The sequence below is a fragment of the Neomonachus schauinslandi genome, chromosome 13 (assembly GCF_002201575.2).
Source record: "Neomonachus schauinslandi chromosome 13, ASM220157v2, whole genome shotgun sequence".
Lineage (NCBI taxonomy): Eukaryota > Metazoa > Chordata > Mammalia > Carnivora > Phocidae > Neomonachus > Neomonachus schauinslandi.
Genome location: NC_058415.1, coordinates 87,785,718 through 87,812,502, shown reverse-complemented (window position 1 = coordinate 87,812,502; position 26,785 = coordinate 87,785,718). Strand labels below are relative to the sequence as shown.

The 26,785-nt window shown below is 47.4% G+C and overlaps 1 protein-coding gene across 1 annotated transcript in view; it reads right to left on the bottom strand.

Moving 5' to 3' along the window:
* The window catches only part of HMCN2 (hemicentin 2), a 150,859-nt gene extending 138,069 nt beyond the window's left edge, over positions 1-12,790 (bottom strand). The window contains exon 1 of the mRNA XM_044920435.1: positions 12,541-12,790. Coding sequence (XP_044776370.1) covers positions 12,541-12,790 — 250 coding nt within the window. The remainder of the gene's footprint in view (positions 1-12,540) is intronic.
* Positions 12,791-26,785: the final 13,995 nt, after the last annotated feature.

The following is a 26,785-nucleotide window of genomic DNA, read 5'->3' as shown; positions in this document are numbered from 1 at the left end:
TGGTGGTGATGTTGATATTGATGATGGTGGTGGTGGTGATGTTGATGAGGGTGATGATGGTGGTGAGGCCGATGTTGATGGTGGTGGTGGTGGTGATGGTCACAGCAGTTCCTACGCCTAGAGCACTTATTATTTTATAAGCTTGAGCTCATTTCTATTTTTTTTTCATCTCCCTGTTACAACTGAGGATACCAAGGCTTAGAGAGAAAACAATGCCCTTAGTGTAGGTCAAAGAGCTAGTAAGTGTAGTTAATGTCTGTCCTGGTTTCCTGGGGCCACCGTAATAAAATACCATGAATTGGGTGGCTTTATACAACAGAATTTTCCCTTCTTGCAGTTCTTGAGGCTAGCAGCCCACAGTCAGGGTATCAGCAGGGCCATGCTCTCTCTGAAGGCAAATAGCAGCAACCCTTGGCGTTCCTTGACTTGTAAACACATAAGCACTCCAGTTCTGCCCCCGTTATCACATGGCCTTTTCCCTGTACTGGCTCTGCATCCCTCCTTCCGATGAGAACACCAGTCATATGCGATGAAGGGCCCACTCTACTCCAGTATGAGCTCATCCTAATGCATTACATCTTCAGTGATCCTATTTCCAAATAAGGTTATGCATATTCTGAAATTCTAGGAAGGACACGAATTTCGTGAGGACACTGTTCAACCTAGAACAATATCAGATCCACTTGCTTGGCTCCAAAGCCTGTACCCTTTGCCACCGGCTTTCCTGTCTCCAAAAACCATGGTGGCGATGGTGATGGCAGTTTAATATTTTAATATGATTAACTGTTTTAATACTTAGTTAAGCATCAGGTGCTGTTCTATGCACTTGGCACACATTCACTTAGAAAAAAAAAAAACAGCAACCAGAGAAGTCGACTATTTATTATCCCCATTTCACAGATGAGAATTTGAGGCCCAGGGAGGTGAAGTGACCTGCCCAAGGTCTTACAATGCAGAAGACGTGGAGGTGGGATTCAAAGCTGATCCGTCTCACCACATGTTCAAGATCTCAGCCACTGCCAAGCTGCAGATACTCAGAACTCATTCTCTTGTTCCCTAGTCCCTCAGTCTTGTTCCTGGAGGGGGAGAGAGGTTCGTGACTGAAGGTGGGCACTTGCCAAACAGCTGGGCAGATGTGGCGTGCAGTCCCTCTGAGCAGGGCCCGCCGGCTGGCTGCAAAAATCATTAAACCCATGACCTTGGCCCCACTTGTGCTGCCCTTGAGCATCTGAGCCCCAGAAGCCTGGCCCGGAACCATCTCTCCTCAGGCAGATTTTTTCCGCTCCACCAGAGGAGGGTGTGGAGCTTCTGGGACATGGGAGGATCATGCACAGGATTGCACCCAGCTCCTCACCCAGGTGATGCCCCTTACCCAGAATCCTGTGCCCCAGTGTAGTTGGTCAGGGCCACAGCGAGGTGCCAGAGGTCCAGCCTCAGAAAGACCTCATGTCATGGACTCTTCCCAGGGTCTGCTCTTCCCCTCTCCTCCTTGAAAGCAGGGCTTGAATCCTGGTGCCAATTCTGGATTCACACCTGCCCCCCTCCTCCAGCTGCAGTCCCCCCAGGCAGGGTCCCACAGTCTGCCACAATCATGGGCAGGTTGCGTCCCCTCTCTGGGACACAGTCTTCCCATTTCTAAGGCAGGGGCTAGAGAAAACGAACTCTAGCCTGCTAGAATTCCAACAGTTCCTGAGCTTGGGGCTGGGTGAATGTGATTCCCTTGAAAATACCCACAAAGGACAGACATGGTGGGGCAGGAAGCAGCTAGGCAAGTGACTCTGTCCAAAGAACCAAAATGGCCCCAGAACCTTCCTCCACCTCCTCCTTCGTGTCCAGGAGTCTAGAACCCGACGCTCCTGAAGGCCTCCTCAGGAGGGACCCTCGCCCTGAACACCCAATGGATCCAGGCCCTGCCCTGAGTGTCCACATCAGCCAATCCCTGCTGTCTTCTAGGAGAGGTTCACATCCACATTCCTGGCAGCCTCAGAGCCATTGTCCCTGCTGTTCCCTCAACCTGGAGTGCTCTTCCCCAACCCACCCAGGCTCTCCCCTACCCACCCAGCTTCTCTCCACCTCAGCTGGAACATCACTCCTGTATCCCCACTTCTCAGAACAGCCAGGACCTCTTTGTACAAGGGACCACACTGTGGCTAATGAACTTGGCCCTTTGCTGTGGGCCGGGCTGGACTGAAGGTGGCAGGGCAAGCTGGCACCTGCCTGGCCCGTGGTCATCCTTCGAGAATCACCTATTGAGCGAGTGAATAATGGGTCTGTCAGGGATCCCTGGGGACCAGACTAATGCACCCAGCCCACTCCAGCCCCTTCAGGCAGACTCCTGCCCTCAGACCCACTACATCCTTACCTTGCCACTCCTCTCTCAAAGGCATCCCCAACCTGTCTTTCTCTTCACACCTCTGCCCTGCACAGACTCATGCCTGGAAAGCCCAGGCAGGAACACTGCCCTTGGATTAGGTACCATCGACGACAGGAATGCACCTAATCCAGTTTACAGCTCGTGGGCAGCTCAGAACCCCCAGCCTCCAAGGAGAGAAGCACAGGGACCAGGCCACAGGGTTGGACTCACCCCTCGGAGCAAGAACCAATCAGATCTATTTCATGATGAGCGGTTGGTTAATAGCAACATTGCTCCAGGATGACAGTAGACACACACACACACACACACACACACACACAATCTGCAGCCAGAGGCCGAGCCGCCCCAGCTCACAGGCCACGCTGTGAGCTGAACACATTGGCCTGCCTGCATCCTCGCCCCTGACTGCCTAACACCCCTCCTCCCCGAGGCAAGCTGACGGTGCACCTGGCGACCCAGAGAAGATGCTCAAACTCACTAACAATCAATCATAGGCAAATTAAAATGGGACACCATTTCACACCTAGCAAATTAGTGAAGAAGAGAAGAATGATGTCCCCAGATGCCAGCAAGGTGTGGTGTGGGGGAAAAACACAGTCTCATATTCTGCTGGTAGGATGTCAGGATGGTACAGCGTTTTTGGAGGACCGGTTAGTGATAGCTATCAAAATTTAAAATGCTCATATGCTTTAACAAAGCAACTGCATTTCTGGGAATCTACCATACAGATATGTCTGCGAATGTGTACACGTTTGTTGTCAAGAAACTGAAAGCAGGGCACCTGGATCGGCTCAGATGGTTAAGCGTCTGCCTTCGGCTCAGGTCATGATCCCAGGGTCCTGGGATCGAGCCCCGTGTCAGGCTCCCTGCATGGTAGGGAGCCTGCTTCTCCCTCTGCCTCTGCTCCTACTCCTGCTTTCTCTCTCTCTCTCGCTCTCAAATAAATAAATAAAATCTTAAAAATAAAAAAAGAAAGAAACTAAAAGCAATCTATTTTCCACAATATGGGAATGGCTGGATAAATCAAGATAGGATTAAGATAAATGAACGTCCCTTCTGTCACATCTTATGTAGTCATTAGTATCAATGAGGTGGATTGATATTTCCTAACATGGAAAAATATCTGGTGTATTGCATAGGAAAGACAAGCAAGTTGCAAAACAGTATGTGTTGCATAATTCCATTTTTTTAAATAAAAAATTAAGTGTACACACAATTACAAACACACCGTCTGGAAGGATGTAAAATGATTAATAGTGTTTGCATCCCTTGAGAGTCATATTATTAGAATATTTTACAAGCGCATATTAATTTTACAATTTGGGGCCTGGCTGGCTCAGTCGATGGAGTGTGCAGCTCTTGATCTCAGGGTCATGAGTTCGAGCCCCACGTTGGGTGGAGAGATGACTAAAAAAGTCAATCAATAAACTTTAAAAAAAACTTTCGCAACTTGGGGAGAAAACTTAATAATTTAAGTTGTTAACTGAAAGAGCTAACTAAGACCTGATGCCAACACTCAACAAAGGGCACACAGAGAGAATGTCCCTTACTGATCTGACACGCTGAAACAAAACGCAAAGCTCCCCAAATAAAACACTGGCCAATGGGATCCAGCTGGATAGGAAAGAATCATCTGTGACCAAACAGGGCTTATACAAGGAATGTGGAAGTCGTTAAAAATTAAGGAATCCCATCAATAGGTCAACAGGAGAAAGAGCTTACAAATATCCCAACAAAGCCAGAAAGCCACTGGCTAAAATCCAGCGCCCCTCCCTGTTCAGGTTTGGTTTTGTTTTGTTTTGGGGTGTTGTAGCTTTGTTTTGTTTTGTTTTGTTTTTTGTTTTACCCTTAGTAAACTAGGAATGAAAGCATCATCTTCCTTCACTTGTTGAAGAAAACCTCAAACCGAGAGCCAACATCACACAGCAGTACATGATCAGAAGCAATGACAACAGCCATGGTTTGTGTATTTCTCATTGTTCTGAAAGTTCTGGCTGATAAATAACACAAAACATTTCAAACAAGTGAAATATGTGATTGGAAAAGTGAGACAATATTATGATTTGGACAGGCTACGGTTGCCAGCCTAGGAAACTCAAGCCATTACCCAAAAAATTGAAAAAAAAAAAAATTAGAAGTAGTTAAAAAAAAAAAAAACTTCAGTAAGAACGTTGGAAACAGAATAAATATATGAAAATGAATTGCCTTCCAACATACCAACAATACTCATTTGCAAAAAATGTAACGGAAAAAATTTCCTAGTCAAAATAGTAACAAAAAAACAAAATACTTAGAAATGATCTTTAAAAGAAATGGGTGGAACCTATAAGAAAAAAATTATAAATCTTTATGAAAGGAAATAAATATGCGAACAAAGGAAGAGGCACGCGTCCTAGATGGAAACAACTGAATTTTCTTTTTAATGACAATTTTCCCCAAATCGAGATTTCACACAATTCCAAGCAAAATCACAGTAGGAATTTCTGGGGGGAAGTTGACTAAGTTTTTCTGTTTGTCATCTGAAAGAATACATGTTCGGGTGCCTGGGTGGCTCAGATGGTTAAGCGTCTGCCTTCGGGTCAGGTCATGATCTCAGGGTCCTGGGATCGAGTCCCGCATCGGGTTCCCTGCTCAGTGCAGAGCCTGCTTCTCCCTCTCCCTCTGCCACTCCCTCTGCTTGTGCTCTTCTGTCTATCTCTCTGTCAAATAAATAAATAAAATCTTTATTGAAAGAATACATGTTCAAGAATATTTTGAAAATAAAGAAGATGAATCAAAGATTACAAACAAGGGACTGGCCTAAGTTACTCTGCAAATAAAACCGTCTGTAAGGCAAAAGAAGGGACTCTAGTTGTTTCTCATGGGGTACGAGTTAATGCTAAAACCACTTCTCCATATACTGGACCGGAACCATTAAGTAAACACATGGTGGATGGTGGGTGGTGGGAGCAGGTTTGTCACTGTTGAAGTGGGAGGTCATAGATAAGCAAGGGGAGGAGACTGGAATGATCTACATGGTAATAAAATCTGAGTTGGAGACATCAGTCCGAACTCACATCCAGCTTAATATAGACACAGATGGCAACATATAGAAATACTTATAGATACAGTTATATACATAAATTACCTATACGGCATCCCTTCCTTGGTCTGTCAGCTAAGGGTCTAGAAGCAGTGACTCCCCAGTACACCTAGCACTCACATCCTACTTCCTAGTACCATTTTTCAATAAAAGGAGCCAGGGATTCTTGGATAAATTGCTAGATCTAGGATTGGGGCAAGAAATATGTAAGATGAGTCTTGAACACCTTACAGTACCAGAAAGTAAGACAGTGCTTTAAAACACACACACATAATGGGAGCATGTCAAAGGCACACAGAAGCCAACAGAAAGAACGTCCAATGACCAAAAAACTGAGCAACAAAATAAAGTAGTATTGGTTAGTAGTATTGGGTTATAACCCAGAGTACAGGGGCACCTGGGTGGCTCAGTCATTAAGCGTCTGCCTTCGGCTCAGGTCATGATCCCAGGAGCCTGGGATAGAGCCCCACGTCAGGCCCCCTGCTCGGCGGGAAGCCTGCATCTCCCTCTCCCACTCCCCCTGCTTGTGTTCCCCCTCTCACTGTCTCTCTCTCTCTGTTAAATAAATAAATAAAATCTTAAAAATTCCAAATGATTTACACCAATTCTCCACCCTCAATAAGGTGGAGCACAATGTCCACTTCTTAAGTATGAGCCGCACGTAGTGACTTTCTTCCCAAGAGGACAGTATGGGGTCGCCTGGGTGGCTCGGTCGGTTAAACATCTGCCTTCAGCTCAGGTCATGATCTCGGGATCCTGGGATCGAGCCCCGAGTAGGGCTCTAGCCCCGAGTAGGGCTCCCTGCTCAGCGGGGAGTCTGCTTCTTCCTCTCCCTCTGCCCCTCCCCCTGCTTGCACTCTCTTTGTCTGTCTCTCTTTCAAATAAATAAATACAATCTTAAAAAAAAAAAAAGGACAGTTTGGAAATGGAGAAAGAGAAGAGGAACTTCACCATGCGACAACGGACAACCTCAGCCGTGTGATCAAGGTCAACATCAACCGTGACCCGTCATATGGGTAGTATGTACCCTTGACAGAACATAATGAGAATGGCATTGCTCCTCTGTGGTCTTCCTCTCCTGTCACCTGGTCTAACTGGAGAAAAACACAGGACAAATCATGATGAAGGGACAAAACATCTGAGTGATTCTCATCAAAACTGTCCAGGTCATCAAGAACAAGTTCTGAGGAATGGCCACAACCAAAGGAGCCTAAGGGGACACGGCAACTGAATGCAATGTAGGATCCTGGATGGGCTCAGGAAAAGGACATTAAGGAAAAACTGAGGAAATCTGAATAAAGAATGGACATTAGTTAATAATAACATATCAATATTAGTTGGTTAATTGTGATAAATGTACTACAGTAAGGTAAGATGTTAATAACAGGGAAAACTAGGTGTTGGGCATATGGGAACTTCTGTACAATCTTTGCAATAAATCTATACATCTAAAATAGAACTGTGCTAAAGTTAAGCTTATTAAAATAATTCTTTAAGATTTTTTTATTTTTCTTAAGTGATCTCTATACCCAATGTGGGGTTTGAACTCACAACCCCGAGATCAAGAGTCACACACTCTGGGGCGCCTGGGTGGCTCAGTCGTTAAGCGCCTGCCTTCGGCTCAGGTCATGATCCCAGCGTTCTGGGATCGAGCCCCGCGTCGGGCTCCCTGCTCAGCGGGAAGCCTACTTCCCCCTCTCCCACTCCCCCTGCCTGTGCTCCTCTCTCACTGTGTCTCTCTCTGTCAAATAAATAAATAAAATCTTTAAAAAAAAAAAAAAGTCACACACTCCACCGACTGAGCCAGCCAGGTGCCCCTAAAAAATTTTTTAAACCATGAACCGATGAATGGATAAAGATGTGGTACATATACACATGGAATGGAATATTAAGGAATACTGGAATATTATCCAGCCATGGAAAGGAAATCCTGCCATTTGCAAAAGCATGGAGGGACCCTTGAGGGCATTATGCTAAGTGAAATAAGTCAGACAGAGAAAGACAAATACTGTATGATCTCACTTACATCTGGGATCTTAAAAAGCCAAACTCAGAAACAGAGTAGATTAGTAGATTCCAGGGACTGGGGGATGGGAGAAGTGGGATAAAAACTTCTAGTTGGAAGGTAAATGAATTCTGGAGATTAATGTACCACGTGGTGATTATAGCTAATATTGTATCATATACTTGAATATTGTCAAAGACTAGGTATTAAATGTTCTCACCACAAAAAATGGTAATTAAGTGACACAGAAGAGATGTTAGCTAATCATTTTGCAATATATAAATGTATCAAATCAACATGTGGCACACCTTAAACTAACCCAATATTCTGTGTCAATTACATCACAGTAAAGCTGGGGGAAAATTAAAAAAGAAAAAAAAAGGTTTATTTATTTATCTATCTTTTTTTTTTTTTTAAGTAAGCTCACGGAGCCCAACATGGGCTTGAACTCACGACCCTGAGATCAAGACCTGAGCTGAGATCAAGAGTCAGAAGTTTAACCTACTAAGTCACCCAGACGCCCCTGAGGGAAAAAAATTTTTTCTTTAAAGAAATGACGGTTTATTTTTTTTTAAGATTCTGTTCATTTATTTGACAGAGAGAGAGTACGAGCACACAAGCAGGGGGAGCAGCAGAGGGAGAGGGAGAAACAGGCCCTCTGCTGAGCAGGGAACCTGAAGCAGGGCTCGATCCCAGGACCCCGGGACCACGACCCAAGCCGAAGGCAGACACTCAAATGACCGAGCCACCCAGGTGACCCGAAAAAAAATTTGTTTAAAAAAAAAGAATATGAGGAAGAGTTTACCTTATTACTACAAATTGTAAAACCAAATAATGAATATAATATGCTCTTGGCACAAGATTTGCCATATAACAAAACAGAATGGAAAGCCCAGATAAATTCTTAATAGATAAAGTAATTTGGGATAAAGGCAGGATCCAAATAAATGGGAAAAAAAAAAGAGGATTGTTTGATAAAATGTACCTGAACGATTATCCCATTCTGGAAGAATTACATTAGATTATTTTTTACACCAACTTTTTAAAAAACTCCGGGTTAAAGATTTAAATATAAGGAGAAAACCGGTGAAAAAATCTAGAACATGTACCTAACTGATTTTGTGATAGGGGGGAAGAAAATCCTTCTAAGCATGTTGGTGAAGAAATTACAAGGGGAGGGCACCTGGGTGGCTCAGTTGGTTAAGCGACTGCCTTCGGCTCGGGTCATGATCCTGGAGTCCCAGGATCGAGTCCCACATCGGGATCCCTGCTCAGCGGGGAGTCTGCTTCTCCCTCTGACCCTCCCCCCTCTCATGCTCTCTCTCTCATTCTCTCTCAAATAAATAAATAAAAAATCTAAAAAAAAAAAGAAATTACAAGGGGAAAAAGTCCATAGATTTTGTACATAAACATTTAAAATTTCAGACCACCAGGGGAAAATAAATAAATAAATAATGTCAGACCACTGGGAATCACAAACAATACTAAAAGGCAAACAATCAGGAAAAACACTAACCCCATAACAAAAAACAGTTAATATCTTCAATATTAAAGTCCTCATACTGACTGATAAGAAAACTACTAAAACCCCAACGGGAAAACAAGTAAAGGCACCGCCAATGTGCAAAAGAAGAAATTCACACCCAAAAAAATCTAGTGAACATTTGAAAATGCACTGAACCTCACTAGAAATTAAAATATTTTCCCGGGGCACCTGGGTGGCTCAGTTGGTTAAGCGACTGCCTTCGGCTCGGGTCATGATCCTGGAGTCCCTGGATCGAGTCCCACATCAGGCTCCCTGCTCGGCAGGGAGTCTGCTTCTCCCTCTGACCCTCCCTCCTCTCATGTGCTCTCTCTCATTCTCTCTCTCTCAAATAAATAAATAAAATCTTAAAAAATATATATATATTTTCCCAACTTTTGAATTAGGGAGAAAAAAATGTTTTTATCTTAAATTCCCAGTGTTGGGGGTGGCTACTCTGAAACTGGCCCCTCAGAAGCTTCTGGTAGAAGTTTAAACTCTCGAAACATTTTGGAAAACAAATTGAAGAGTTGCCCACCCATTCAGTGTGTTAAAAATGGCCAAGAACCCTCCTTCTGTTAACCTTCACATAAAACTGAACAGTTATGTGAGTAGTAGCAATTCCTAAATTATATATACCAAGCTTCCAGCTCTTTAATAGTTAATAGTGAATTTTTCTCTTTAACACTCGGCAATTAACTTTTAGCAATAAAGATGATTTAATTTCAAAAAAAAAATGGCCTAGGAATTCCACTTCGAGAAGCTTAACCCTGCAGAAAAACCAATCAGAGATAGAAAGATTTGCACATGAGAGTGTTTCTTTGCAACATTTTAATAATGAAAACCTGAAAATCGGCTACATTTTCTGCCAAAATGAAACCATTAACAAAACGCTAACCTTCTAGTTTGGGAACATACCACTTTTTTCCTTTAAAAACTTTAAGAATATTTCCAAAGCACGGGTCCTGGTTTCTCTCCAAACACTTGCAGTCCAGTCCACCCCCTCCTTCCCCCACCCCCCCACCCCCATGAAGACAGGTCCTCGGGGGTTTAGGATGGGGGTTTCTTTTAAGAAAGCCCTCTACGCCTGCAGCCTTGGGGGCCTCAACAGTCAGCTAAAACCCCTGTTTCTGAAGCGCCTCTTCCACCAAAGGGAATTCCACTGGCCGATTCAAAAGACAGCCAAACCTAAACCACAGTCCAATCCCTGCTCAGAAACCCTCAGTGGTTGCTCGCAGCCCATAGAAGGAAATCTAAGTGCTCCAAACCCCCGAATCCCGAAGTCAGAGCCCGGACCAATCTTGCCTTTCCCGCCTTTCCCACCTTCCCATTTCACTCCTCCTACGCTCCCCCCAACACCTGTCCCTACTTGTCAGCCACTCCCCAGCAAGCTCCATGTGCTCAGGGAGCCCATCACCCCCACTGCATTGTCAGCACCCAGCATCGGCCAGGCAGATAGTCAAAAGCTGATAAACATTCATTCGTGTTCGAGCCCTGCTCCAACCCTGCTTCCTCCTCGGAGAGCCTCTGGTCAGTACCCTCCCTTGCTGACCCATAGTCAGGAGCTGGTACCAGAGCCAGCATGTGGCACGTTCTACTCTCCACCTGGCCTGTCCCCAGTGGGATGCCTGCTCCTTACAAGGAAGCCTGCTCCCCTTCACACTGGGAGTCTCACAGAGGCTGTGCACACAGAACCAGCTCACTAAACACGGAGATGCCCCTCCGCACTTGGACCTGGATGGTTTGGGGAACAGGGCAGGAGGACTGGCGATTTTGTCTCATAGAGGATGCAGTGAAGGTCAGAGAGTCGCACACCTGCTCAGCATCCAGAGAGGGGGAGGGGAAGAAAGGCTGGGGGGTGGGAGGCGGGCTTCAAGAAGCCCACAGTTAGAGGGGGGCAGGGGCAACAACCCTCAGGAGCCCCAGCCCGGGCCCCAGGACACTAAATCTGGCTCCAGCAGGCTGCTCTCCTGCCCTGCAACTGCAGCCAAGCATTTTGGAGACAAATGTGGGTTATGAATCAGAAATGACATCATCCTGGCAGGTGGCTCTGGGTAAGCCCCATCCGTGTCCTGAGCCTCAGTTTCTCCATCTGTAAGAGAAAGGGGTGGATTGGATGATCTCTCAGCTCTTTCAATGTGATGTCTTTGGAAGCCCAAGAATGATCCAGAAAGGGAGAGAAAGCACTGGGGGGATGGAGGGTGACCTGTGTCCGAGGTGAAGCCCCAGGACACACCCCACACCCCTCGGCTTCACAACTCCCCCAACCTTGTTGCCTCCAACTGGGAGGTGGGAGCTATCCTTTTGTTCCCAGAAATATTCTTCTAGACCCCACCCCCCCAGCCTCTGGGCTTTGAGCAGCAGAGCCCTACAGAACCCAGAACTCCTGGAAGCAGAAGGACCTCCAAACCCAGCCTGAGGACTGTACTAGATTAAGTCATACCCACTGCTGCCCATTTTGCAAAACTCTGTAACGCTGTTGTGATTAATAAAGGCAACTTCTTCTAAAAAGGCTTATGGTCTCATATAGCCTTGGGTCACTGCGAATTTTCTCAGCCTGAGGTGCTCTGTAGTACCATTCTGAAGGAATCTGCCATTTTTATTTTTTGGCCTTATAAAGCTATGGTTCTGGATAGAGAGCAGCTAGATGGAGAGATGTGTGATAAAGCAAACAGTAAAATATTAATCATAGGATCTGGGTGGCAGGAAGACAGGTGTTCAATGAACTCCCCGCCTCCTCCCATTTTGCTGGAAGTCTGAAATTTTTCATCAGAAACTATTGGTGGAAAAGCAGACCCACTACTCAGAAGGTCGGAGGTCTGCGGCATTACTCAGCGGCTGTTTCCCTGAAGCTCCCTCTCCACAGCGGGGTCTCCCAGGGACCCTTTCAAGGCCATGCCCCTAACACTGAGTTGAAACTCAAGTGACTGCAAGGGGACAAGGTACTGCGCGCAGGGGCGGGGACCTGGCCGGGAGAATCGGGGAGGTGGAGGCGATCTGGACGAGCTGCAGTTTTCCTAGGGAAAACAGGTCGGGCTAAAACGAGGCAGGGGTGGGTCGACCTGCGTTTGGGGGCTCTTTTGGCCTCTGAAGCCCGTGCGGGGAGCAAAGTCTAAGAATTAACAAAAAGTAAAAACGCAAAAGCTGATCGCGTGCCAGGCCCTGAGCACGAATGCGTCTCAGCAAGTGTTGGGGACGGTTTCTCACCCGGTTTCATAAGCTAGGCTCAGGAAGGGGAGGTCACCTGCTTATGACACACAGAGGTGGCTGCGCGGCATCTGAACGCGGTGCCCGCCGCCCTCTGTCCCTAGCCCGCCTGGGCACCCCGCCATCTCCGGAGGCGCGGGAGAGGGAGACAGCGGGTTCCCCCGGGGCAAGCAAGGGGCGGCTGCCCCAGGTGCGGACCTGTCCGCTAGCACTAACCCGTCGAGAAGGCGCCCCGCCCGGCGGAGCAGAGTGCGGACCTCCAGACGCGCCCCGGGGCGCGATCGCCGGCGGGGTGCGGGTGAGCGCCCCACGCCAGGGCGCCCAGGGTTGGGGGGACGCGAGGGCGCTACCTGGGTCGTGGAAGGGCACCAGCGCGTAGTTGGCGATGGCCTGGCTGTGGCGGCTCAGGCTGCTCTCCAGGATGCGTGAGGCGCCGTCGAGCACCTGCATCAGGTCGTCCCACATGGAGCCGGTGACATCAAAGACGATGGCCAGCGTGGCGTCCCCCGTGGGAAGGGGCAGCGCCGGCCCGGGCTCGCCGACCACCGCCGCCGCCGCGGAGACAGCCATCAGCAGCGGCAGGAGCGGCGCCCGGGGCATCGTGCTGAGCGGGTGGGGGGGGAAGGGGGGGCGACCGGCGGCGGCCGCAGCGGTGAAGGCGCGCGGGTCGCTGCGAGCGCGACGGTCCCGGCCACCCAGCGGTGCCGCCCAGCGCGCAGCGGCAGCGCGGCGTCTCGCTCCGTGGGGCCGGTGCGCGCGGGACGCGGGCTCGCAGCGGTCCCCCTGCTGGGAGCCCGAGGCGGGTCCTAGAGCCCACCCCGTTCAGGGTCACGGCCCGCCTCCTCCGCTCCCCCCAACCGTGACTCAAATTTTTCCGGCCCCGCGGTTCGCCAGTCCAGACCCGAGGTTAGCGGAGGACGCGGGGCGGACAGCAGTAGGGAGCTGGGGCCGCGGCCAAGGCGGCGAGGGATGGGGACGCGCGGGACGCCGCGGACACCTGCGCCCCGCTGTGGGGGTGGAAGAGGGAGGGGCGACTCGACAGCCCCTGTCCCAGAGGCCTGGCCACAGCGGGCCTTGGCTTTTGCTGCTCTCTCCACCCATCCCCCTAAGCCGGCCCCGACCCCAACATACACACAGACATTACAATGTCTTTTCTTTCCGCAGCGGGTCTGTGCTTCCCAATTATTGCAATTATTACTGTTATAATCAAGCACCGTAAGCTGAGCACCTACTTTGTGCTAGGCGTTTTTACATAGTTATTATTTCCTCCAATGCTCGCTGCAACCCTAGAGGGAGAGCACTAACGCTAAGCCCATTTTAAGGATGAGCAAACTGAGATTCAGTCAGCTGCAAGCTGAGGGGAGTCATTTGCCCAAAGTCACTCAGCTCTCAAGCAGTGGAGAAGCCATAGTTAGAAGCCATAGTTAGAGAGATTCCAAAGCCCCTGGGCTCTACTGCCTCCCCTGTGTTGGAAGACATTGTCAGGGGTCACCTGATGACTCCAGAGGATGTGGGATGCCCCTCTGCCCACCTACCTTACCAGATCCCATGACTGCAGGTGAAGGGCACATGTGAGGTGCTGTTGGGGCTGCCTGGGGCCCCCCTCCCTCAAAGAGCTCCCTTCTGCCATGTGAGAGAGGGCAGCTCGCTCCCCACCCCAATCCCTCCTCTGAGAGAAACATGCTCCCAGGACAGGGACAGGCAGCCCCCTAGCCATAGCTAAGGGCTCTGGGTCTGTAATTGCTTGTTGTTGGGGGGGGGGGGTGGATAGTTCTCCAGCCCCTGTCCTTTCAGACCCCTCAACCAGGAGGATGTCCCCGCCACCCAACCCCTACCTCCTCCTTCCCCTTCAGTCTCAGCTCATGTCCCATCTCTGAGGCTACTTCAGTGACCCCCACAGCCCCTTGTCTGATCCCTTGTCCTAGCACGGCCCACACTATCACAGTGTCACGTCATGTCTGTAGGTCTGTTCCTTCCACCCCGACTGTGAGCTCCGTGGCAGCAGAGACCCAGTGCATGGACACAGCAGGTGCCCAAGGAAGGTCTGCCACATATATGGGTCAGCGGGTATCAGAGAGGCCTGCTAGTTGGGCATTGGCAATGGCGGGGGGCGAGGGGGAGGCGTCCCTGGGTGTCCTCAGGGATTCGCTTCTAGAATAGGGAAGGCCCCTGTGTAAGAAGGGCTGGAGTCCAGGAGAGAGGATCTTCATGGAGCTCGCTGGCTCATGGGACGTGGTGGGAGCTGAGTGCCAGGCCTGGGTGAGAGTAGAACTCACGGCCATGTTCACAGGAAGTTGAGTCACCTGCACTTCTGAACACTGGCTCTTTAAATCTCCCTGGGCTAAGGCGGTGATTGGCCCCAGAGCCTGGGCAGGGCTGGCCAGCTGCTGGAGAGAGAAGAGAGGCTCCAGCTGTGGAAAAGCAAACCGAACAGGAGCCAGAATCAGGCAGAGCTCACACACAGGGACATTTCAGGCACAGTGCAGGGAACATTTGGGGGCAAACAACTCCTTTGGTCATTCATTCCACGGACATTGGCTGAGCCTAAGCTCGGTGTCAGGCACTCTGCTAGGCACTATTGGGGTGGGGAGACATACAAATGCATAAGACATGCTTCCTATCCTGGGGAGAAGAGACAAGTAAACAAATAATTCTAAGTCAATGACATAAGTGCTAATAGAGGAATTACCAAGAGCTCTGGGAGCTCAGAGGAAGGAGGGGCTGAGCCTAAGGGGTCACTGGAGGCCGCAGAGTGAGCCTGAGAAGAGAAGCCTTGAAGAACAAGAGGGGAAGGGCATTAGAGAAGCAGGAACAGCATGTGCAAAGGTAGAGAGTCATGAGAAATCCACTTCTAGCCCAAAGTGACTGGAAGGTGATGGCAGAAGAGGGAACAGAGGCCAGATCCCGAAGGACTTTAAATGGTTTGCGAAGAGTGGGATTTCTCCAAAGGCACTGGGGAGCTGTTGAAGAATGTCAGGCAGGGAAGCAACCTGATCCAATTTGCATTTCAGAAAGGTCACAGTGTAGAAGTTGCAGAGGGAAGAACTTGTAGACACCAAGAAACCATAAACCTACTCCCCAAGGACGTGAGAGCAGCGCTGACCCCAAAGAAAACAAGATACTTTGCCTTGGGCTGACCCCGAAGGCATGTGGGATCATGGGTTTGAGTCCTGAAATAGCCTTGTGAACTTGACCAAGGCCCTCCCCCTCTGTGGCCCTTGGTTTCCCTGTTTGTAAAATTATTTGAGATGGAGGGGGGCTAACAGGAGGACCTCCAATGGTTCTTGCTGCCCCACCACTCTAGAACCACCTCCAGGAGTCCCTTGGAGGCAGGGGAAGGACTGGAGAAAATGTCTGAGCTCATCGAGACAAAGCCTCCCCACTTGCCATGGAGAGAGTCTAGGGCAAGCACCCGTCATTCTGTCAGGGGTGGCCAGGTACACTGCCCCAAGCAGGGGCCTCTCCAGGTGCTCAGTGCCTACCAAGACTGTAACTATGGTCACCCCAAGTGAGCAAGGCCCCAGTACCCAGCAAGAGCCCCGAAGGCCCAGAGGAAACAACCCAGTCTTATCAATCAATTTCCATCCCACCATCTCCACCTCCAGGCCACCTGGGAGCCCACATTTTTGAACTTAAGATAACCCACATTTTCCCCCTATTTCCAGAAGGAGCAGTCTCAGAGGAGTTATCTGTTTCCTAACATAACCACATGTTTGCTGTGGAGAGCACCATGGGCCTGGCCCGTCCACTTGCAGGAAGCATGCACTGTTATGCTTACCCCACCGCCCTCCGCCTTGGCTTGGCAATCCAGTCCTGTCCGCTGTGTCCACACTGGGGATCCAAGACCAGATGGGGGGCTGGATCAAAATCCAGGGCTCTGGACACTTGGCCAGTCAAAGAAAAGTGGCCCCTCCCTACCAGTGCGCCTTCCTTATGCTTCCTTATGTCCCACTCCCTGAATGGATTAAGTTAGATTCTCTGATTTTAACCAGCACCTCTCACCTCGTCCCACCCAGCCCTCTCCCTGAGGGAATCTGCCCCATTCCTCTGAAAGGGTGGAAACACCAATGATGGAGAGCATTTGGCCAACCCTTACCAAGGGCCAGACATGCAGAATACCAGTGGGACTTGGACTCAAGTTTCAGACACTTAGCACTTTGAAATGCTGACGAGTCCTATCTGATCCGTGTTTAACCAAAATGCCCAGGCAAAACTCAAGAGAAACAACCTACAGATAAGCAGGTGGGCTGCCGTTGCTCTGTGGACACACGCCCAGGGCCCTGAGAAGTAGAAACAGTCTGAAAGCCTTGTTTCTCTCTTCTGGGAAGGAATGGAAGAATTAAGTGAGGGCCCTGGAGGGCAGGGCTAGCTAGGAGTCTGAGCTACCGAGGATACGGAGGAGGAGCCAGGAAGTTAGAATAGGCATAACCACCAAGGGCTCCAAGCAGCCAGGCACTTGAGTGATTTACTGCTGAATCCAATCCTTCTAAGGAACTGGCCTCCAAATCACATGTACCATAAGGAATGGTTTGAGACTGTCCCAAGAAATACTTGAGCAGCTCAAGAGACATGGGAACTCTTACCCATCCCCATGTTTTCAAGAACAAATAATGAAATGAGCTCCAACAGAGCCAAGAGCTCGAAGTCTCACTCCCCACTACCCAGGCATCTGGATGGAGCTCATGTGCCACCGAGCCCTGATGCTATCAGGGGAGAAGGATCCTGCTCATTGGCAGCTCACCGTGCTGTACACTAAGCCTTGTTGTCATTTATGGCCATGATGTCACCTTTGTCATTGTCATCAGTAGCTGGCAAGAATATCCAGAATGAGTTGAGGTTTATTGTCTGTCCCTTTTAATTTTTTGTCCTATCTATCTATCTATCTATCTATCTATCTATCTATCTATCTATCTATCGCATCATTTAAAATTCCATTGAACTGTTGCATACATTTTGACACAGGCTGTGGACTTCTTAACCTAAAGTCTCCCTCCTTCTTCCTGGAAAGCCTGGCTTTCCCCCGGCTTCCTAATTCAGGATCAAAGCCCAGTGTGTCTCCTCTTCTTCCATGTGACTTGAGGAAAAATGACCCTTTCTCGTCTCCAAGAGAAATCCTGATGGGATAGGTCCCCACTGTGGTCCCACTCATCTTGCCAGTGATTAGGCTAGGAAGGGGCATTTGAGGCAGTTTTGGCCAATGAGACATAAAGGAACACGTGCTGGTATCTCCCCAAAGTCAGAGGACTTACACTGCCTGACTTGCAGTCTTATTCTAAAACAATAATAATGAAGACAGTGTGATATAGGCAAAAAGAAAGGTGAATCAGCCAATAGGACAGAAATAGATCCACTCATATATGAGCCATTGATTCTTTTTTTTTTTTTAAGATTTTATTTATTTATTTGACAGAGAGATAGAGAGAGAGAACAAGTACGCAGAGAGGCAGGCAGAGGGAGAGGGAGAAGCAGGCTCCCCGCTGAGCAGGGAACCCGATGTGGGGCTCGATCCCAGGACCCTGGGATCATGCCCCGAGCCGAAGGCAGCCGCTTTACGACTGAGCCACCCAGGCGCCCCAAGCCATTGATTCTTGACAGAGGTACCAGTGGGGAAAGGAAAGTCTTTTTCAGCTAATGGTGTTGGAACAACTGGATAGCTGCATGCAATAGCAACAGTCCCGGATCCCTACCTCACACCATATACAAAAGTTAATTCGAAATTATTCATTGGCCTAAGTGTACAAGCTAAACCATAAATCTTCTAGAAAAAGAGGGACACAGAACAAAGAGCCCTTCTTCTTCCACTTGTTATTGTGTCTGCCTAGGACCCTGGAACTCTGCGGCCTAAAACCATGAGAAAGCCAGCCTAATGAGAAGAGAGCGTTGGAGCGGTCCCATGTGTGGCTTTCTTGACATGTACAATAATGCATTTGCTTCCTAGTTAAGCCAATTGTGTTGCATTCTCTGTTACTTAAAGCCAAAAGAGTGCTCACTGAGACACGCCTATCCTTTCAGTTTTCCCTCATGTGGTGCACAACTTTACACAACTACTTCTATTCAGGCAGCAAACAAACCAGTACACAGATCATCATGAGTAGTTTAAGGGATTATCAAACAATTTTTCTAGACCTCGGTTTCTTCTTATGTGTTCACTTTGGACTCCAGCTCTTGGTGCATGTGCTGAGATACCCTGCAGCCAAGAGCTGCAGAAAAGCGACCCATGAGAAAATGTCCCTGAGACATTTTCCCTGAGACACAGCACAGAGACCATATGTGACTCTGTTTAATTCAGAGCCCCAAGCCCTAGCACAGCCCCTGGCTCATTGTAGAGTTCAATAAGTAAGTGTTATACAGATGGACGGACGAACGGGGAAAATCCAAGCCCTCCCACTCACTATTTTATAAACCCACAAACTTAATCAGTACAATTAAATTCCATAAGCTGTATCCTTGTTCCTTTACTAAGTCCCCTTAATTTACACTCTCCTGTTACTTGAATACTTTCCCCCAGGTGTTTGAAGAACATGGTCAGAATTGGACAGTCTTTTGTTGGGGACAGGGTCATTAAAGAGCGAGGCCCCCACATCGGGACCCTTCCTGCCACAGTGGTAGTTCCTATCAGGCCTAAGTGCCCACCATGAGCACCACTTCCTCCATGTTCCGTGGTAAAGGTGAAGGAATTTGCTCCGGAAGCCTCCTGCCATACAGCACTTGGCTCAGATAAGGTGACCCTAGCCCTTTCTCATCAGTCTATTAGCTTGGATTGCTCAGCAGACCAGCTCTTGACAACCAGAAGATTCTGAGAGCCTGTCTCCAAGGCAATGGGAGGGAGGGAAGCATGACAGCCAAGAAAAATCATTGCAGAGCACTGAAAGATGCCAAGTCAAGAAGAACAGGGCAATGGGGATGGTAGGTGGGGCGGCCGCTGGGAGCGTTTGGCATTTCCTCAAAAAATCAAACATGGAATTACAATATGGTCCAGCAATTCCACTCCCAGGTATAAACCCCAAAGAATTGAAAACAGGTGTTCAAACAAGAACTCGCACACCCATGTTCATAACAGCATTACTCACGATATCCAAGAGGTGGAAACAATCCAAATGTCCATCACAGATGACTAGATAAACAAAATTTGGTCTATTCAAACAATAGAACATCATTTAGCAATAAAAAGGAATTACTGATATAGGCCACAGTGTGGAGGAACCTTAGAAACATGATACTAAGTAAAAGAAGCCAGACACAAAAGGCCACAGATTGTATGCTTCCATTCATATGGGGTCACATAATTAGAATGTGGAAATATCCAGAATCTGAAATAGGCAAATCCATAGAAACATAAAGCAGACAGGTGGTTGGTTAGGGCTGGGGGTAGGGGAGAGAGGGGGAGTGACTGTTTAGCAGGTATGGGGTTTCTTTTGGGGTGATGAAAATATTCTGGAACCAAAGAGTGTTATGTTATGATTTCCTAACACTGTGAATGGACTAAATGTCACTGCATTTTATACTTTAATTAAAATGGTGAATTTTATGTTAGGTGTATTTCACCCCCCACACACACACACACACAGAGCACAAGAGGAGAGGCAGGGTGTGGAAGCCTGGGGAGGACGGGTGGAAAACCAAAGTAAGGCTTCTGGATGACCAGGGCATCTGTAGAAGCCAGCTCTGGTGACACTGAGCCCAGCCCCTGCAGGGGGGACGCTGGATTCTCCCACCGCCCTGAAGTCCTGCCCTCCTCGCACCCAGCCTCCTTTACCTTCCTGCCAATTCGATCTCCCCCCAGGAAATCTGCACCGAAGGATCCATAGTGTCATGGAGATAACATCAATCAAAGAAACACATCGATCTGACAACTGAGCCCTGACAGCTGACCTCTGATGAAAGCAGAGAATTGCAAAAAAGGAATCAGATTAAAGATGTTTAAATTAATGGTGCCTAGAGCTGCTTCCCAAGAAACCCCACTAAAATCTGAGGGAGAGAAATGATGCGCCCCAGCCCAGACACTGAGCCGTGACCTTAGCATGAAGAGGGGCTGCTTGCCAAGTGGCAAGATTTATGGGGTGCACTCCTTGCAAAAGGAGATCTATTACCTCTCATTTGACATTTAGTAGAAACAGGCCTACAAGGCAGGAACGAAGGCCTCGCCGGGCAGGGGCAGCGGTGTGAGCTGCAGCCCCCCATCCTCAGGCTTCTTCCTGCCTGGTCAGCACCAACCGTAATTCTCTAGCTCACCTGTGAGCACCCAATAGCTGCTTAAATCAGCAAACGTTAGCTTCTGTTGCCTACAGTTAAGAACACCGATCTATTCCTTCTGGTAACTTCCAACAGCCTTCCCCCAAGGACAGGATGGTCACGTGAGCCAGGCTGAACTAATCCCATTGTCCCAGCCCTCCAGCGGCAGTGATTGGTTTGAAGATGGACGTGACCCAGCAGAGCCAATCAACATCCCTTCCCTGGGATGTTGCTACTGGGGAAGAATCTTGCTTCTGGGGTGTTGGGACTCAAAGACTTCCAATGGGCAGATGGTTACGGCCTGTGCCCCACTCCCTGGGAGGAGATCATCTGCTATAGGAGACAGGAAAGCCAGCAGAGAGCAAGAGAGAGAAGCCTGATGTCCTTTGAGTCCCCACCACCCCCCTACTGTTCGCGGTGTGATTATGTGCATCGATAAGTTCCCCTGTTTTGCTCAGGTTCATTTGGGTTGGGTTTCTGCCATTTACAACAAAACCCTAAATACTGAAGGTGGAGAAATGGTGCTTTATTCAGGAAATGGCCTCATGGACTGATCTTTCTCTTGAAATAGCAGCTGACTTACAGTTAGTTAAAAAGAGCAGAATCCCTGAGAACTGAAACACCACTGGCAGGGCAGGCCAATAATAGTCGGTTAGCAAACATTTAATGAACATCTTCCTAAGGCTGGATCCTGGCCTATGTACTTCCACTGTCTGTAAAATGATCTGGCATTCAGCAAGCACTCAATAATTGCCAGGTACAGGGCGCCTGGGTGGCTCAGTTGGTTAAGCGACTGCCTTCAGCTCAGGTCATGATCCCAGGGTCCTGGGATCGAGTCCCGCATCTGGCTCCCCGCTCTGCGGGGAGCCTGCTTCTCCCTCTCCCATTCCCCCTGCTTGTGTTCCCTCTCTCGCTGTGTCTCTCTCTGTCAAATAAATAAATAAAATCTTTAAAAAAAAAAATAATTGCCAGGTACAACAAGCTATTGTTAGCATTGGTCCTACTGTCTCCTTCCCATTTACAGGGAGGAGGGACAGGAGAGGGCAGACAGGTTGGGTCTGGGATAGGCTGTTTCCCCTTTTCTTCCTAACATCTCCAATTAAGACCCCACCCCAAGTGGTTCCTCCCAACTCTGTGAACTTGAAAAAGGGGAAAATATATTTTTTAATGTAACCAGGGAACTGCTCACTGAGGGAGTTGATGACCTGCTCTTGGAGGAAGCACTCTGCTTGGAATACGGTACTTCCATAATTAAGGAGTTCCATGAATTCCAACTTGTAACGTTCTTGCCAAGTCTCCCCTGCGTCCGTGCCTTCTGGGCCTGGAACGAGAGAAAAGCCACTGCCCCAAGCTCCTGTACAGTGTCCCCCAAATTAATGCATTGAACATGACAGTTTGCCCTCGGTCTGACCTTCAGGTCCAGCTCAGCATGACATCATAACCAGAAGAAACACAAGTGCAACTCGAAAGTAGCAGTCAAGTCGGTCCTTACTGAAGACTCTGAGGTGTTAGCAAAGGGGCGATCACACTTCACGATGCCCGATCCACACGTCTCCCCAAAGGTGTCCCCTTCTCACTGTTGCAGCTCCAAATTTTTCTACTCCTCTCCCTCACTCCAGCTCCTCTCTCCCTTCCAATCCATTATTTCCTCCTTCCAATAGCATTGAGCCCTTTTTATTTTATTTCATTTTATTTAAGTTTTTATTTATTTAAAAAGTAATCTCTACACCCAACATGGGGCTTGAACTCAGGACCCCAAGATCAAGAGTTACATGCTCTACTGACTGAGCCAGCCAGGTGCCCCAGCATTGAGCCCTTTTTTAAAATGCAAATTAACTTAGCCCCTTTAGACTTGTCCCAACTTCACCCACTACCCCCACTGGCCCACAGAGTTTCAGGGAAGACAACAAAATGTTCATTAGGAGGTCAAGGAGGGGGAAAGGCACTGAATGCCCAGCCTCCCTCAGGCTTCTCTCCTCAGGAATGTCATAAGAACATAAGGATAAGTAAGTTCTAGGCATACGTGTGTTTGGATGGACATAGGTCATGTCCAGAACTCAACCGTTAACCATGAACTCCCCCTTAGGAGGCCATGTGGACTGGTGAGTTTCAAACTCATGTGTGTCTGCCTCCCAACATGGCGTGGTGAATGACACCAAAGCAGCCGTGAGGTCTCAGCCTGTTGGAGACTAAGCTATCTTGTTCTTCACAAGTGGCATTTTGTCCCCTACTTGACAAACTCCTACACACAGCAGCGGCTTCTCTCCATAATTGATTGAGCTAGTAAATAGGAAACCTGAAAGGACATAGAAGAACTGAACACCACCATCAACCACCTGTCTCTGATATATAGAGAACATTCCACCCAACCATCTCAGAATACACATTCTTTCCAATTGCAGCTGGGACAATGACCAAGCTACACCATGGCCTGGGTCACCACAAACCTTAACCAATTTAAAAGAATTAGAATACACAAAGTATGTCCCCTGACCATCATGGCGTGAGACTAGAAATCAAGTAGGAAAATGAAATGACAATATGTCAAAATATTTGGGATGCACGTAGAGCCGGGGAAAGTTTATAGCATCAAATGTTCGTGTTAGAAAAGAAGCAGGGTCTCAAATCAATAATCTAGGCTTCCACTTTAAGAAACTAGAAAAAGAAGCTCAAAATAAATACAAAGCATAAAGAAGGAAACATATTACAGCTGAAATCAATGACCTTGAAATCAGAAAAATTAGGAAAAAAGTCAATGACACCAAGAGCTGGTTCTTTGAAAAGATCAATTAATATACTTCCAGCAAACTGACAAAGACAAAAGAGAAAAAAAATCACCAATATGAGGAAATAAGGGATATCCCTATAGCCACACGGACATTAAAGGGATAATAAGGTAATAGAACAACTGTGTGCTCATAAACCCAATAATGACAGTGAAATTAACAAATTCCTCAAAAACTACAAAGTATCAAAACCCCACCAAGGTGAAACAGATGACCCAATTCATCCTATAACTAATCAAGAAAATGGGGGCGCCTGGGTGGCACAGTCAATTGAGTGTCCCTCTCTTGGTTTTGGCTCAGGTCGTGATCTCAGGGTTGTGAGATCGAGCCCCATGTCGGCCTCCCCGCTCAGCATGGAGTCTGCTTGAGGATTCTCTCTCTCCTTCTGCCGCCCCCCCCCCCCCCCGTGTGCACACACTCTCTCTCTCTAAAATAAATAAATAAATCTTTTAAAACATTTAAAAGATAAAGAAAATGAATCTGTAGCTTGAGAACCTTCCAAAAAGGAAGACTCTTTGTCCAGACAATTTACTGGTAATTATACCAAATATTTAAAGGAGGGGGCGGAATTCTTCCCAATAAAAGAAAAGGGAACACTTGTCACTCATTTTATGAGACCAGGATTACCCTGATACCAAAAACCAGATAAAGATGTGCAATAAAAGGAAGCTACAGACCAATATTTCTCATGAACAGAGATGCAAAAATCCTCAACAACATATTAGCAAACTAAAATTCAGAAAATAAAATATTACACCAAACCAAGTGAGGATTATCCCAGATATGCAATATTCAGTATTCAATAGCAGTCAGTGTAATCTACCATATTAAGAAAAAGTACATGATCAAATCAACTGATTCAGAGAAAGAATTTCACAGAATTCAATATCCATTCATGAAAAAACTCTCAGCAAATAGGAATGGAAGCCAATTCATTCAGTCTGATGAATGGCATCTACAAAAAAACCACAGCTACCATCATACTTACTGGTGAGAGACTGAACAGCCTCCCCCTAAGATTGGGAACAGGGAAAAGATGTCATTCACACCTCTCCTTTCCAACATTGTATGGGAAGTTCTAGTCAGTGTGGCAAGGCAAGAAAAAAAAGGAGGGGGCTGATCATAGATTGGAAAGGAAGAAATAAAACTCTCTCTGTTCAGATGACTTAGACTGTCGGAATAGAAAAATCCAATAAATTTACCTCCAAAAAAAAAAAATCACAGAACTAGTTTGTGAGTCTACCAAGGAGGCAGAATCAAGGTCAACACACATCTTATTTCTATCTACTAGTAATGAACAATCAGAAATCAAAAATTTAGGGGCACCTGGGTGGCTCAGTCAGTTAAGTGTCTGCCTTTGGCTTGGGTCATGATCCTGGGACTGAGCCCTCTAATAGGGCTCTCTGCTCCGCGGGGAGTCTGCTTCTCCCTCTCCCTCGGTGCTCTCTCTCCCTCTCTTGCTCTCTCTCAAGTAAATAAAAACTTCAAAACAAATAAAAAATTTATTTATTTTCTTTTTTTTATTATTATGTTATGTTAATCACCATACATTACATCATTAGTTTTTGATGTACTGTTCCATGGCTCATTATTTGCATCAAATCAAAAATTTAAAGATACCGTTCTACAATAAGTCCCCAAGAGGAGATACCTAGGTATAAATCTAACAAAACATCTTACAGGCTCCATATGCTGAACACAATAAGATGCTAAGCAAAGAAAATCTGAAGAAATGGAAAGACACACCGTGTTTTAATTCAAGTGCAATACAGATCTCAGCAGGCTTTAAGACCTAAACACACTGATTCTAAAATCTCTACTGAAAGGCAAAGAAACTAGAACACACAACACAATTTTGAAAAAGAATAAGTCGGGAGGAATCATGCTCCTTAATTTTAAGACTTACTCTAAGCAACAGTTAACCAATCAAGCCAGGGTAAGGGAAGAGCAACATAGATCAATGGAACAGAAGAGACAGTCCAGAAGTAGACTCTCATAATTACGGCCAATTGATTTTGACAAAGGTGTGAAAGCAATTTAATGGAGAAAGGATAAACTCTCCAACAGTGATCTTGGGAAAAACAGGACATCCATATGCAAAAACTAACAACAATAAGAAAAGAACCCTGACCTATACTTTATACCTTATACAAAAAACAACTCAAAATGGATCATAGATCTAAATATAAAAAGCATGAAACTATAAAGCTTTTAGGGGAAAAAAAGGAGAAGCTATTTACAACTTGGGGATGGACATCAAATTCTCAGAGGTGCCACCAAAAACACAACCCGTAGGACAACAAACAGACTGGACTTCACCACAATTGGAAATGTTTGCTCTGTGAAAGACACTGTTTAGAGAAAGGAAAGACAAGCTGTAGTTTTTGAGAAAATATTGGCAAATCACACATCCCATATAAGACTTGTATTCAGGATGTATAAGAAACTCTCAAAGCTCAATAGCAAGAGAACACTCCCAGGAGGATGTATGGAAGGCCAATGCTCAATATGTTCACTTATCATTAGCCGTCAGGGAAATGCATGTTAAAGCCAGCGTGAGATGCTCTACGTACCCACTAGAACAGTAAGATAAAAAGGTAAAAATAAATAAAAACAAAAAGGGTGACAACACTCAGTGCTAGTAAGGATGCGGAGGAACTGGAACTCACTCACTCACAGCAGGTGGAAATGCAAAGTGAAACATACACTTGCTGTATGACCCAACTGTCCCACTCCTAGGCATTTACCCTTGAGAAATGAAGATTTATGTTCATACAAAAACTTACACATGAATGTTCACAGCAGCTCTGTTCATAATCGCCAACAACCGGAAATGACTCAAATGTCCTTCAGCAGGTGAGTGAGTCCCTCCATACCACCCTGCAAGGCAGGAAGAATTACCAACACACGCAACAAGGTGCACAGACCAAGAGAACGAAGCCAGCCTAAAAAGGTTACATGCTGCCCATTGTTTCGTGCCCTTGGGAGCTCGGGGTGACATCTGAAACAGGCCCCCCATACTCAGAAGGCAAGGACAGGCCAAAGACTGAGGCGGGCCACTCCAGATGGGCAGGTGGCAGGTTTAAGAAGCAAGGGAACTTAGGAGGCTTGTCTTGGGGGCCACAAGGCGGGTAGGTCTCCCCACCTGCCACCAGAATGTTAAGTTTCTATAGAGGCTTTATGGGGCTCCGTCACATACACCGTCCAGGGGATCCCCAAGACACCTTACTCTCTCAAGGCTCTGTCCCCAAAACTCAGCTCCTGCTGTGGGAACAGGAGCCAGGACTTACACTCCCAGGATGTGGGAGATAGTGAGGAGCCTCTGATTGTCCGGGTCCTGCTCGCGGGTCAGCCAGGCGATCTCGTCCTCTCGATGACCTCCCCCGACAGTGCACGTTTCCATTTTTAGAACATTCTCAAAAAGACAAAACTTTAGTGATATAGACACGAACCAATCAGAGTGAGGGGAGCTAGTGACTGCAAGAGACATCATAAAAGTATTTCTTTGAGGTGATGGATGTGTTCTGGATCCTGAAGGTGGTGGGGGTTATACAGATTTAAACAGGTGTGAACACTC